This window comes from Sceloporus undulatus, chromosome 6 (assembly GCF_019175285.1).
Source record: "Sceloporus undulatus isolate JIND9_A2432 ecotype Alabama chromosome 6, SceUnd_v1.1, whole genome shotgun sequence".
NCBI classification, from domain to species: domain Eukaryota; kingdom Metazoa; phylum Chordata; class Lepidosauria; order Squamata; family Phrynosomatidae; genus Sceloporus; species Sceloporus undulatus.
In genome coordinates, this window is record NC_056527.1 from 105,889,539 (window position 1) to 105,904,986 (window position 15,448).

Here is a 15,448-nt window from a genome sequence, read left to right on the forward strand (position 1 = left end):
GGTTTCTGAGCTTTGCCTAACTCCTGCCTACAAACTAGAGAATAGCTCTTCTTTTTCCTCCTCGTAGCTTCAGAGATCTGGGCCTTCCTTCTTATCACCCTAATGCCTTCCTTCTCTACCATTTCAGGAGCAACCCCTTTGCTCACATCAAGCTGAAACGTACTGTGACCAATGACCGCTCAGCCCCGCTCATCCAGTGAGAGGTGCTGGAAGAGGTGGAGACAGACTGCTGCCTTCGCTTCTCTCTCTTGACCGCAGCACACCACCTTTCCCAACTAATGAAGCGCTTACGGATCAGAATGGGTGGCACAGGCTGAGCCAAGTCAGGCTTGCCTCTTCGTCACCCCTACTTGTGGCCAATGAGAGTGTTGCAGCTCCCCCAGCCTTGAACCCTGGGAAATGGTGTACAACAAAGAGGTCGCATGGTTTTATTTAGTAGTGCCAATTCGTCCATGAGGCAGCAAGCCAACAACAGAAGGACAGAAGAAAAAAGAATGGAAGAAGGAGCTAAGACACAGGCAATGAAGGCAGAGGTGGGATAGTTGGATGAGTAGAGGCAGAAGAAAGATGGAGAATGTAGGACAGGAGGGCAGATGGAAGGAAGAGGAGACTAGGAAGATAGGAGTTCTGCTGACTTCTCAATTACAACGTGTGTGGAAGGCATATCTGGGCATTTGGATTCAATTCAAAATCTTTAGAACTCAGTGGCAAGTATCCACCAATTTTACTATGTGTGGATTGCACTCTGTATCTAGGAATTACTCTCTCATGTCAGTGGTTTGTATTCCCAAGTAAAGCATTTCAGATAGAAAGTGAGGTGTGCTTAAGTCCATTGAAATCTGTGTTTTATTGGTCCCTGGCCTTGGTGTATCTTAAATTCATTTCACTTTCTTTATTCTGGATTCAGCCAGCCAGGGACTCACTTGATGACCAGAGTTGTCATATGATAATCTGGTTGCATGTATGCAACTTCTCATTAAGTGGGAGGATTGTCTCTGAAGAGCAATCTTTTTAAGGACAATTGTCTTTGTGGGTTAATAGGCTACCTTGAGGGATCATAACATCAGGTCCCCCAAATTGATCCCTACAGTGTACGTCTTGGAGATGCCATGACTGAGGACAGAGAAAGCAAGAATGGCTTGGGAGAGAGAATGGAGTTTAGTGTAAACAGGATCAAAGAATTCTAGCAAGGGTCACACATGAAATAGACATTATATTTGAGTCACTCAGCTACTTAATATGCAGATCCAGTTCACTCAAGTTAGTATCACTTGGCATTTGACTCTATGAATTGACTCCACTGAAAAGCATTGTATTTGGGAGATGTGTAAGTTCCTATTGTTGGAATTATAGCCATGTATTCCAGTTAATTCATGGAAATCCTCACTTCATCTTGGAGTCATCAAGTGAGAAACATACACGTGAAGCAGCCTTGGGACAGAATGTGTGAATAGCCATTATTAAAAGGCTAATGATTTCAGGTGATATGAAAAGTGTATTTGGTTTGCAATGACAGTTTAGGCATGCATGCCATCACTTGACATTACCTTCATTGATGGTATTCATGTCAGCTTGTCTTCTGTGAATGGACAATATGGTGGCCTTGCGGGTTGAAAAGGAGGTGAGGGTGTTTGTTGTTGTTTTGCTTTGTTTTTTGGAATCTCTAGAAACACAGCATTGTTGTTCATGGACTGCTGGATAGTCCATGAACAATCTTGTCTCCCCAGCTAGATGTTGAGATATTTTCATTAAAAAAAATAGTATCCTAACTTAATTTCATGAAACAGAGGACACACATTTTCCTCATGGTTTCATGCTGCAATTTATATTGATTTGTATAGTATTTAACCATAATTTTATGTAGTGGGATACATGACAGTCTGTAAGAAGTGTAGAGATTTTGCCATGGTCCCCAAATGGCATAATAGATTGGAGTCAGAAATAACTGATATCAGAATTTGTAAGTTTTGGAGGAAGATAAGGAAGGTGACAAACTTTTAAATAATTGGGTTGGTTGGTTGGTTGGTTGAATTTTAGTTGCTAGAATGTGTAACTAAAAACAAAAACAAAAAACCCACACAGCAGTATTCTTGTCTTGGAGGACCAAAAGGCAGGCATATTGGTCCATGCCCAAGCTGAGTAATTCAACTGTCACTTTTATCTCAAGAAGGAAAGATTTATTCATGTGTAAAGGAAAAGGCATACTGCCCCATTCCCTGTTCCCTTTCTCCTAAGGCAATTAAACCTGGGTTCAAGAGTCAATATGCTGCCCTTGCAAGCACAGGTATGCCATGACAGAATCTTTGTCCAGGCCTAATAGTAGGGCTGGCCCTGCTTTTCATATACACCATCCTGCCTTATTTTAAGAATTTTATGGAGGGCTCTTCCACTTTCAACCTTTCTATATTTTACCACCATTTTATGTCTTTCTTTCATTTTGTTTCTTTACATGTAGAAAACCTGCTAGGGAGACAAAGGTGAAGACAGTGCATGCTATTTCTGGATCAATAACATAAGGAGTTGTACATTTGGATGCACCCTAAATGGATTAAGTGTAGGATCACACTAATATATCCCTCTCATCCTTTTGTTGGCTTTACTTTTTAGAGTTTTGATTCTTCCATACTAAATCTGATGGTCCCTCCTTCAACTTGTTCTGATATATTCCAGATAGCATTAAATAGCCTGTGATTTCACCCCATCCTGTGCAGTGTTTTGGCACACAGCGCCACACGCAAAACATTCTGGCCTCTCATCATGGAAGCCATCAAAGGTGTACCAACCCTTGCTGCAACATTTGCCATGCAGATCCAGTTATGTATTAAATTGACACTATTAAAATTTAGCTGCATCAGAAATGGGATGTTGAAGAAACAGGTCAGTAGAATGTGCAGAAACCACTAGAAAAACACCATACCTTCTAACTGTTCCAATTTGGCATGGACACTGCTGATTAATTCTCAGTTGTTTCTTTTTCCAATGCTTTTCTTTCTCCTCCTGCCACTTTCCTACATTTCCTGTTCTCCTTCCATTTGCCCCTTTTGTCCTCCGTTTACTTTAGTTGTTGAAAACTGGGTTCAAAGTGGAAAAATAGTTTGCACACAATAAACTCAGCAGAAGAGGGAGATGAAGAGGGGGCACAGTCTTGACCTCCCCAGCAAGATCTGACAATGCTGAAATGCTGTAACCTCTTCTGTCTTGTGTGTTCTTCCTCATTACTCACTTTTGCATCTTGATCACACACATTGCTTGACCGCATGCGTCCTGACTTTTATCTATGAGATGTGGGTGGGACAATCTGTCTGGATTCTGGACAGACAGATATGAAATGCTGATTTTTGGTGGGGAGGTATGCAGAGTTTCAGGGTGGAAATACAGTTGTAAACAATCCCCAACAAAATAGCCAAACACAGAATGTTCAGCAGCAAATTATGAGTCTAATGTGGTACATATCGTTAACCTCTTAAGGTGGGAATACATGCCTTATTAACAGCGAGTGCTTAATGTTACTGTACTTAGTGTGATCCTACACACATCTACTCAGACTCTAGGTTAGTGAGTTAGTCCCAAGTGAGTAGGTACAGGATTGCAGCCTTAGGGCCATACTACAAGATAAGTGTTATCTTTGCATTTCCTACCCTTCAGTAGAGACAAATTACCCCCATCAGCATGTTTTGTGTGTGTGTGTTCTTTGACTCTGCATGTTTCAACTGAAACCGTTCTGTCAGGTTTTTGTATTTTCCAAATTTCTACCTGAAAAGACAGAAGCAGGGATCCAAATTGTAGAATTTCATACCTGAGTGAAAGTTTACAAATTCCATCACAGAATGTTAAAATGGCTAGCAGTTTTCACATTGGTATGCTCTGCTTACAAAATGGGATTCTTGATTTACAGGAGCACAACGCTTTGTAACACCAAATCAGAATATGTGTGTTTTAAAGGTTAGAGAAATTCCACTTGAGCTGAAGCCCCCAGCAGTATATGATCTGCAACCCCCAGCTGGAAAGAATACATCCTAGGGTGTTGTTTTTTCCCCTTGACATATTTCTGTGAACATTCAAAATTAGTAAATGCAGGGAACCAGTTGCCAAAGTATAATTTACCACATTTACCATAGTATGCATGCAAATACTTCACAAAACTGATTGCTTGTATTGTCTGCCTAAATGGTGACAAAATAAATGATTGATACCAACCCTTCATTTTAAATTTGGTCTCACTTCTCGGTTGGGACAATATAAGATAACCAGTTTATTGAGTATTACATCATGCAAATTTCTATTGAACGCTGAAAATTACAGCTGTCCGTACCTTCCATCTGGGGGTCACAGAGTCTTGTGTGTCTGCGTATAAAAGTATTAATGCATTGGGACATAATATGGGACAGGTGGCCATGGAGTTGTTGGGGAGTCTCATTAGCTATGTATATATTTCTGTGTTAATATTTCCTAATTCTAATATTAATAAAGTTTAATATAAACCTATACCTCCTGAGTGTTCTCATTACTTTGAAACACATTTGCTGTGCCAAATCTTAACATTTATTCAACACTATGTTTTTTGAAAATCTACCTCTCCTGCTGTGAAAGAAAAGGTAGACAGGCTCCAGGAGCCATTTTATCTGGCCTTTCTGCCAGAATGTCTGATCCAACGGAGTTGTGGTGGGTAAACCTTGCTTTAGAAGAGAGCAGGGACAGGGTGATATTTGTGGGGAAACACCAACTTTAGTAAGTGAACATTTCCCCATTAGCTTCTGTATCCCTGCTCCTTCCACATCGGGAAAACTTCTTTACTCTTCCACATCATAATTGTGTTCTTGTTTCCACAACCATTTTCAAAATCTGGAGAAACCCAAGGCTTTGCAGTGGGGCAAATCAGGCACATTGAGTCAAGGTTTGCAAATATGCACAATTTATTATCATTGCAGAATTTGGAGATTTTAAAGTTTTGATAATTTAAATACTCTCCCCATCCCCACATACTTCTTCCCACAACCTTCCCATTAAAGTATCACCACCCCTACAACCATCCCGCAGTAACATCTCTCACCCCACATCCATTCTTCCCCCACCCACCCCAAGCATCCTTTCCAGCCTGTTAAGCCATCCATCCTCTCCTAATTCCTGGAATATTCACAGTCCCTATCCTTTTATAGCTAGCTGCTCACATCTGCTTACTTTCAATCCCTTCTGTCCATATAAAAGAAAAGTTTAATGTGCGTTTCTTTTTAATTTACCCTCTCCCCCCTCTCTTATTCTTTCTCTCTTTACATTTTTTCATATGGGCAGGTCAGTCTTTTAGAGATCCCCACAACGTTTATATTTGCATTTATCCCACAACTGCCTTGCTTCAAACATGCATTTTAATGAAAAATCTGGATGATAATGATCTGATTCCTGTTACCATACATTCCAACTGTTCCGATTTGGTACTGACAGTCCCTACTACTTTTCTGTCATTCCACTTTTTCAGCTGCTTTTAAAATGTCCCAGTTTTTTGTCTCCTCCTTGTCTCCTTTGCCCTTTGTCCTCGACTTCAGTAGCTCTGAACTAAGGGTTTTCAACCAGGGGTGCCCACATCCCCAGGGGGTGCAACCAAGAGTGGCTTTTAAAGTTCTTTTGTTCACCCACAGTATTGTATGTGGTTCTATTTGTGGTTCAAAAATTAGAAATTAGACTTTGTCATCTACAAATATGATATTCTTTCATAAGGGGAGCAAACACTAATCAAACATTTCCTAGGGATATGAGATGTAGTAAAGGTTGGGAACCACCTCTCTAAACTAAGTGCAAAGTGCAAAAGTAGCTTGCACACAATGAACTCAACAGGAGAGGGAAGAGCAGGGACCAGAATCTTGTTCTTCCCAATAGTTCAGGTAAAAGAAAACTGCCACAGCCTCTCCTAGCATGTATATTCTTTCTCATTAAGACATTTTGCCAACTTGGCCATAATCTGATGTTACTTGACCACATGTGTCCTGGTTTTCATCTGTGAAACGTTGGAGGGGATGTGTTACTAGTTAGCCCTTACTAGAGTAGACCCACTGAATCCATAGGATTTATACATGTTGACTCACCATTCAAAAAATAATAATTCAGTGGATCTACACTTGTTGGAACCACTGTGATCTTGACTTACATCTTCTTTTTGTAACCTTTCTTCTTTTTGTAATTTTTCCCACCTCTTTTCCAAAGGCAGAGAACCCAATAAGAGGAAAAGCCAGCATAGCTGCCCAGTGTGTTTAAACTGTTGTATCAGCTGCCCTAAACCTGGAAGTAACTGTTAACTCTTATCTCAAAATTTACAATGTGATTTCCAACCAATATGAGGTAATAAAGAAGCCAAGACAGCCATTTTAGTTAATCAGGGGAACATTTTTTAAAGAAATATTCAGGCCTTCAAAGAATATATGTGGGCATAACAGAACCTAAACAAAAGGATAAGATGTCCCCCGCTTCCATTTCATATATGAAAACGAAGTGAGTTGACAGATGAATCTTACTTAAACTCTGGCAATGTTTTGGCTTCTTTCATCACACCTGAAGGCTAGTTCAGGGATGCAGAACTGGCTGTGTACTTTGTCCTGCGAGAGGGGGAAATGCCCACAGAACTCAAGAGGAATGGCAGGCAGATTGCAGTGCTATCCCTCAACCTTTGTTGCCTATTTAGTTCTACCTGGCCCTGGAGTATAACGTGTGGAAGAGGCATTGGGACATGTAATCCAGCACCATCCAGACTGTTGCTGAAGGCCCAGCTCTGATTTTCACACACTGGATGGGGATGTCTAAATCACAAAATCATAGAGCTGGAAGGGACCACAAAGACCATCTATTCCACCATGCAGGAATAAATACCTAACATATTCCTGAGAGATGGCCATCCAATATCTGTTGAAATATCTCAAAAGATATTTGAGACAGTCTATTCCACTGCTGAAGAGCTCTTACAGTAAAGATGTTCTTCCTAATGTTCAAAGGTATTCCAAGTGCATTCTGCTGAAGGCACAAAGAATCCAGTCACCTGGGAGTGTGGACACTTAATGTTCATGCAGCCAATAATTCTTCTTCAGACCTTCTTGTTCAAGAGCTGGCATGGATCCCTCTGGTGTGTGGTGTGGAATTCCACTGCTCTTCCATTTTTGATGCCCACACACATTCCTTGGATGACTGTGTAGGGCTCTATCTATCAGGGAAATCTGAAAGCCATTGAAAGCTGTGAAAATGATGCCATCACTAAGGCCATTTGAGGGAAGAAAGAATGCCTCAGATGGGGGGCTTCTTCCCTTAAGCTGAAGATTCTCACAGTGGATAGCAGATCTCCTGGTGGAGGCACAGACAGATGCCACATGAGGCGTGACAACTAAAGACAGAGGGCCATTACAGCCTTGCCCGTTATTTCAGTGTCAAAAGCCATGTGTTTTGCCAACTTTGTGCTAGTGCTAGAGTCACTGACGCAACCTTTGCAGGTTCAAGGGATGGATACTGTCAGCTGTTTCTTCCCCCAGGCAGTTCTTTCCAGTAGGTCAGTCATGATATTTCTTAAGAGAACATGCCAATGTGGTAGGATACTGGGAAGGCAGCTAAGCCTTGCTGGCTTTGGGAAAATATCAGCTGGTGTAAGATAACCAGGAGTCTTGAGCTGAGGGCTCCAGGGGCCAGACTAAAGGGTTTTATTCTCTCTGCCATGTTTGCCGGAAGCAGCAGCTGCTAGCCTACTCTTGGGTCCCCTTAGCTATTACGGCTAGATACAGGCACATACCGCAAGACCAGGTTCACCACAGGTTAGGTGACACAAGTCAGTGGAATTCCAGTTGGCCCTTTAACCAAATTCTCACCAGATTGTGGCTATCAATACCTCTGCCTCTCAGCTCCTGCCCACAAGAAGACTCATTCACCTGTCAGTTTGTCACTGTCCTGTCAAATATATCTGTTTGCTGTGTTTTCACCTTCTCCAGACACTCCCCAGAAGTGAAGACACTGAGGATGGGCCTATCTGTGGTTGCCAGTTCTAAAAGTCAACAAGGTACCACCAACTCAAAAAAAAAAGTCTCTCCCTTCCATAAACTATGCCTTAAACAAGGGGTGAGAAACTGACTCTCCAGATGTACTGGGCTACAACTCTCACAATCCTTCACTATTGGCTGTGCTGGCTGGAACTTCTGGGAGATGAAAACCAAATCATCTGGACCAAATGCATGCATGCATGCATGCACACACTCGCTGCAAGTAGAAGCTGCCAGATGAAATACCTGTCTTTTTATTATCTTACCTAGGTACAGATATTCTTTTCTTGGGTGAAGAAAGGAAAGTGGAGCACTCTAGATCACTCATTTATTCCAGGGGCTCAAGACTCATAATTAGACCTAGCTGCCACTATTGTAAGTTCAACACAAACCAGCAATATGCTGTTTGAAGCCTAATAAATATTCTCTATAGAAATCAATGCTGGAAGGGCTTGGGTGGTTATCAAGTCTAATTCCCACCCCACCCACCCCCTGATGGAAGGCAAGCTCATGCATATATTTGCCCCCTTCCCAGAATTAACCCCCCAATTCCCTTGGCCTATACCAACGGTCCTTTTATCCAAAATCTGGCCAGCATGTACTGTAAGCAGAGGGCAGGAATAGACAAGATTCAATACCCCTAGGTTTCCAAAAAGTATATAACTCCATTTGATTCTCTAAATCAATTCTGAACCCCCCCAAGACCACTCCTAATACAACCCATTCACCTTCAAGTGGTTCTTTTGGCACAACTGATCAGCGGCTAGTCCAATCTCTGGAAATCCTCGTCATTTCAATTGTTCCCCAGTACCCTTTATTACCCTCTCAATATAAACCAGTGGGGGACCGGGATGGTCAGGACAGACCAGTCACAAGAAAAGCCAACCAATCTCCATTAGTGCTGCACATAAATCATGGATGATTTTCCAAGTATGATGCACCCACTAGTCAGGACAATATGGAAGATATGTTTCCATTATTAACCAATGAGTGTCCATTACTTGTTTGCTACAGATTGGTGATGTGACCAACTTTTTCCATGGCATTTCATGTATCAACCAACAGATGCTGACCAATGCTTTTGAAAAAATGATACTTCGAGATCATCCCATTGTAGGTTCATATAAAGGATTCCCATCCAAAGAAATCTCACCACTCACTTTGCTGGTTCCAATCAACCCTTAGTTGCTCCAAGGTAGTGGGTACGATTTGGTTGTTCTGTCTTGCCAGTGCAATTCTGTCCCAACGTTCAAATCAATGGTCTTGCATACATATACAACTAATGCTGGTTAATTGGGGAGAGTCACCAGCCCCATTCAGTTCCATTTGGCACAAAAGAGATTTAAATTGGCAGCCATGTTCCACATTCCAGGATTACAGCTGATGAGATTCAGAGAGATGCAGAGGGCTCAGAAGAAGTTGATGGCATGTTCTTAGAGATATCATTCCCTGACCCTGACCCTCTCAGTTTGGCACAGAGGATCCTTATGAGTGACGTATCGAAGAAAGGAAAGAAGCCAGGAGAGGACTGGGGTTATACATTCAAAAGCCAGTACTGGGTGAGGACCCCCTGTAAAATTGAGGAGATGTTTCCCTCATCAGCTGGTGGCCCTAAATAGTTCATACAAAAAGTTCCACCCCACTATTCTCAAGTGAAGATGTGGGGGGAAAGGGCAAGACAAAGAGGGGGAAAGTCCATAGGGAATCGGTGTCCGTATTAGCAACAATGGCTTCCATATCATGAACACAAATGCACGCACACACAAATGCATGTGTCTGTCCATTCACCACAGAAATTGATGTGGCATCTTGGCACCGGTATGTCAACCGGATAACTGGGCAGCATCCCTGAATGCTGAGACAAAAGGCAGCGGGGTTGTCCACTTTCTACTTTATCTCAGTTCTCTATTGGGTCTGCAAGGAAGAAGAGGAAAAATATTCCATTCAACAGAGTGGCTTTTGTTACATATCATTCATTCATTGCTTTAAAGCACACTGAGAAGCCAACTATGCATGATGGTTGATGCATGGTTTATTTTTTTAAAAAATCTGAATAGTATCAGCTGGGAGATGGGGCAGAATCACCATAAGTCAGAAATGACTTGAAGGCACACACAACAAATATTGTTGGATATTGCCAACACTGATGATCCCAGTGAGAAAGTGCTCTGAGATCTTATTGATAATTACCGTATTTAGTGTGTTTAGTCTATTTAATTACTTTTATTATGTTAAATTGTTTTGATTTGTTCATATAGATTTTACTTGTATATCATTTTGAGATTTTGATATAAAACAGGATAGAAATATTTTATTAAATAAACAAATGTTTCAAAAGAGTGTGAATGCAACATCATCTTTTTTTAATTAAGAAAGCATAACTTCATCTAACAGTTCAGAGGTGTGTAGAAGCTCAGCAGGAGCTCTGGATTTATTTTCTGGTTTCCTGGAAAAGTGAAGAAAGATTGGAAAGAGGCCCACAGCAAGAACTCTCCAGATTACAGATCAGAGGAATACTGGAGCTGAGGCAAGCATACTGAGTCCACTGCCTAAGTCCAAGAAGAGTCTGGAAAGAGTTTTAATGGGGGCCCAGATTCACAGTGGAATACAGGCTTATGAAACTGCCCTGACAGCTCCAAAGAATGGGGATTTCCAACTTCAGAAGGCGGCCTGTCCACTGGACTATGGAAGGAAAATACTAACTTAAGAGCCCTTCGTCTCTGAAAATTCCAGAGAATTTTCAATTCCAAAATTTTGTTCCTGTACAAACTGATTTTATCCCAGACATCTACATCTTCATGATATTTTCTTCATACTGAAGTATTCCTGGGAACTCCTGACTTTACCAAAGGCTTTTCATTCCTTCTTCCCAGGTCAATTTAAACTAACACAGTGTTCTTCCAAACTGAAAAGTATCTCTGCTTGTCTGTCATTATTCAGCTACCAGTAAACACAGGTATTGTTTCCAAGACACAGATTCAACCTGAGATCAAGGGAAGGAAAAGGAATTTTTGCACCAAAATAAAATGATCTTAGCATTTAACTAGCATCATCTTGTAAAACACTTTGGGACTTTGACTATACCACCTGAATAATAATAAAGTTGATTTCTGAAATATTATATGAGACTAGATGTGACATGTGATCTGTGAAAGGGGGATCTCCAAGTGCTATCCATCAAAAGACTCTGCATTTATTCCTCCTTTCTCTCCAGAACAGATTTTTGGTGTTAAAAAAAAGGGAGGGAGACAAAAAATGGAGAAGGAAAGAAACTGAAAACAATATCTAAACTGCTCATAAAAGTTTGGGAATGAGATCAAGTGACTGCACAAGAAAAATCTTAACTGGAAACATCCCAAAATATGTTGGAATATAGATCCCATCATTCTAGCCAAGGAGCTGAACTTCAAGATCTGGAAGACCAAAGATTAAGAAGCACTGCACTAGAGCAATCTAGTGGAGAATTCTAAATACCTGACGAAACTACAAACCACAGGGTTTTTTAGGATGGCGCCATGACACTTAAAGTGATATAAATTGATATAACTGCATAGTGCAAACACAACCCAGTGATCACTCCACTCCCTGAATAAGAACCATATGCCTCCAGTCCCCACTCACCAGCTGTAGGTCCTAGTTCAGTATCACAAGAAGGAGAAAGGTGTGGCTCCAGGGCAGGAGAGACGGTGAAGCGAGAGAACCTCAGGGCATCGACAAGACCAGACTCAGCCCTCTTAGCTGTGGGCAGCAAGGCAGGGGGCATGGGCATTGGTGAAGTCATGGCTGGGTGGGAGGGCTTGACTGTGTTGGGGTCAGACACCATGGAAACATAGGATGGATTCTGAGCCATCAGGGGGAAATCATCATCCCACTCAAAACTGCCACCTGCATGCAGAAAGAAGAATAGGAAGGAGGAGAAAAGAGAGCTAGACTGAAGACTAGCATAGTCAGTGATGTCCATCTAGAAACAGGGCAATCCAGGTTCAAATCTTAAATATATTCTTTTTTGGGATGAAGGACTTTTGAATTAATACGGGGGATTGTGCTGGATGGGGGAGTCTGAAAACTGTGTGTTTTTTAAAAACATTCCCAATCTATATCTATATAAGAGCCCTGGTGGCACAGTGCTTAAATGCCTGCAGCCACTCACTCACTCAAAATCATAAGGTTGCGAGTTCAATACCAGCAAAAAGGGCTCAAGCTTGACTCAGGCTTGCATCCTTCCCAGGTTGCTAAAATGAATACCCAGATTGTTGGGGGCAATTAGCTTACAGTTGTAAACCTCTTAGACACTGTTAGTTCAGTATGAAGCGGTATATAAATGAAGCTGTTTGCTTATATAAAATCCTCACTTATCAATTAAGCTCATTGTTTGACTCTGGAACAATCACTGGCTGCATCTACACTGCAGAAATAATCCAGTTTGACATCAGTTTAACTGCCACGGCTCAATGCTAAGGACTCCTGAGAACTATAGTTTGTGGCGGCACCAGAACTCTCTGACAAAGAAGGTGAAATGTCACACAAAACTACAATCCCCAGATTTCCACAGCACCGAGCCATGGCATTTAAAGTGGTGTCAAACTGTTTTATTTTTGCAGCCACTGTCTCGCTCTGTCTAGGCTACATTACAGGGGTGTCATGAAGATAAAGGAGAAGAGTGTTAAAGAAAAAGCATATATGGTGTCTGAAGCATCCTAGTGAAACAGGCGAATTAAGTAATTATTCCTTAAGTAATTGGAATCATTATTGCAAGTGAACACATTGCCAGAACTGGGAGAATGCATCATGAGTCTTTTAGCAGAGTTCACTAATCTGTATGAACACATGTGGACCATCAGCAGAACCTTGCACACACACAAAACCAGTTTTAAATAGGTACAAACATTCTCGTTTCGTTTCTTTCAGTACTTCCTAGGTTCATTGAACCTTACACTTGCTCCTCAATACCAATCTGAGCAAAAGAGTTCCTACTCTTTATTTCAGAATGGGAAAATCATCAGTTTTCTGCAGCTTCTACTGTCTTCGATTCCATTACATTGGCAGCTTTGCACACAGACATGCACAGTGTTAGCAAAGCAGTGTCTTTAATCTGTTCTCACTTACAGCAACGTATTTTTAAACTGATGCAGTTGTTTTATGAACATCTCTCATGCTACTATTTTAATGACCTAATTAAATAAGTTACATTTGTTTCCATATCATTATATTTTTAATTGCATCTCTAAGTCAATTTATATTTTAGATGCCCAAACGATAGGGTAGGTATTTCTTAAAGCAGAAAGAAATAAAAATCAGTGGTGCATCCTCCCTCCCTCTCTATGTATATATTTCCCTGCTGCAATACAAAACAGCCCTGCTGCATCCATTTATAATAACAAGGGAAAATATGTGCCACCATCTGCTTTATCAAATGTGACAATTTTGGATCATGAGCTTCCAAACAGGGGGGGAAAACAGTGAAGAGTTTACATCCTAAAAATAGTTTAGAGAATTAAATCACACACAATATGTAATATTTTCCAAAGTTCTGATAGAGGAAGCATACTCCCCACCCCCAAATAAAAACCAGAAGGCATATTTCATTCAGGCTTATAATTGTAGCAAGTTTACTCTTAAAAACATAAAAGAGTAAGAATCAATAGTCTGCATGAATCATTAATCTGGCCATACTTTCTCAATGAAGAAAGCAAATTCAATGCAGGCACTCATGCACAGATGCAAAGGAGAGCCTCATCTGAGAAACCTAGTGAATGTGGAGGGCCCATTGTAGCCACTAGCAAGAGGATCTTTCTACTTTCTGTTAACTGCTACATCAGATCATGAGCCCTACCTTATATATTGCCTCTGTTCCCAATCTCTCAAACAAACCTTCTGTATCTCCACAGCACTTAATCCAAACCTGATTCTGACTCTGCTGCTCCTGTCTCTAGATCTTCTTATCTCCATCTGCCTACTCTTAAACTTGACCTCTTGCCTAATCTCAGAGTTTGCTGCTGCCCCTGGTCCTGGTCTTCTTTGGAACTCAGCCTTGCCTTATGTAGTGGCTACAGTGGGCCCTCCGAATTCACTGGGATTAGGGGCTCAGGACCGCTGTGAAAGTGGAAAAACCACCAATTAAAAAACACTATATTTTTTAACCTGAGAGAAAACCTCTCTAGGAATTGCTAGATTCTCTAGCACAATTCAATGGTTCACATCTGCCAGAAGATGAGCACAGAATTGTGCTGGGGGACCTAAAAATGCCAGGAGAAGTGTTTTTATAAGAATCTGTAGGTACTCCAGTGTGATTCTATGGTCAGCTTCCAGGAAAATCATGCTGGAGGACCCAAAGATACCTAGAGAGAACATATTAATCAAATTTATGAATAATAAAATCTGCAAAAATCAAAGCCACAGATATGGAGGATCAACTGTATATTCCTATACTGACTCTCCCCCAAGCTGCATCTACCCTGCAGAATTAGTGCAGTTTGACACTGCTTTAATTGCCATGGCTCAATGCTATAGAATTCTGGAATTTGTAGTTTTGTGAGATATCTATCCTTCTCTTGTCAGAGAGTTCTGGTGCCACAACAAACTACAAATCCTGGGATTCCATAGGATGGAGCCATGTCAGTTAAAGCAGTGTCAAACTGCATTAATTCTGCAGTGTGATAGCAGCTCCAGTCTGACAACTAGTTTTCTCTGGGTCCCAGAATGTGACTCCGACTGAGGACAGGGTGACCATATGTCATAACCACAAAGAAGGGTAAGGCACCACAAAATGTAGGAACATTCAAGAAAAATGTAGGACACTACCAAATAAAAGCTAAAAATACTCATATAATATACAGTACATTCATTTCATATGGGCTATTTATAGCTGTATCTTTTTTTGCTGGTTCTTTTTTTTTTAGTATGTGCTCAGTCATATTTTTCTGATGAACGTTGTTAAAATGCCCCGTTGGCTTTCAATAGCCTTACATTTGCAATATATTCTGAGCAAGACAAATGCTTAAAATTATACTTTACTAGCAAAAAACAAAACAAAAACAAAAACAAAAAAAACCTCCTGCTCAAAATGGAAGACATTTTGGAATTCTTCCTGGACAGAAAATTGAAAAGTAAGACATGTCCTGGAAAGGAGGACATCTGGTCACCTTGACTAAGGCCTAACTATCTGCTTCAATATGTAAAGAGATTGTGTAGCACTTGGAGACTAACAGAAAGAAAGAAGTTGGCAGCATGAGCTTTCATAGACTTCAGTCTACTTCCTCAGATCTCTCCACCATATGCATCTGAGGAAGTCAATTAGTCTCAAGGGTACTACAAGACCTCTTTGCATACTGATTTTACAGGCTAACATGGCTATATTTCTGAGTCTGCTTCAACTCATTTAACACAGAGACAAACACACATACACACACACTCTCTACTTCCTCTCTGGCTATAATATTAATAAA

General features: G+C 41.0%; 2 protein-coding genes across 4 annotated transcripts in view; one reads left to right on the plus strand and one right to left on the minus strand.

Moving 5' to 3' along the window:
• Positions 1-4,485, plus strand: part of LOC121934714 (brain-specific angiogenesis inhibitor 1-associated protein 2-like) — a 50,702-nt gene extending 46,217 nt beyond the window's left edge. For both annotated transcript variants that reach the window (XM_042475487.1, XM_042475486.1), the window contains one exon: positions 128-4,485. In XM_042475487.1, the coding sequence (XP_042331421.1) occupies positions 128-200 (73 nt within the window). In that variant the 3' untranslated portion in view covers positions 201-4,485. The remainder of the gene's footprint in view (positions 1-127) is intronic.
• Positions 4,486-4,911: 426 nt separating this feature from the next.
• Positions 4,912-15,448, minus strand: part of LMTK3 (lemur tyrosine kinase 3) — a 37,288-nt gene continuing 26,751 nt past the window's right edge. For both annotated transcript variants that reach the window (XM_042476307.1, XM_042476306.1), the window contains exons 14-15: positions 11,625-11,888; positions 4,912-9,917 (exon numbers count right to left, since the gene is read on the minus strand). In XM_042476307.1, the coding sequence (XP_042332241.1) occupies positions 9,901-9,917; positions 11,625-11,888 (281 nt within the window). In that variant the 3' untranslated portion in view covers positions 4,912-9,900. The remainder of the gene's footprint in view (positions 9,918-11,624; positions 11,889-15,448) is intronic.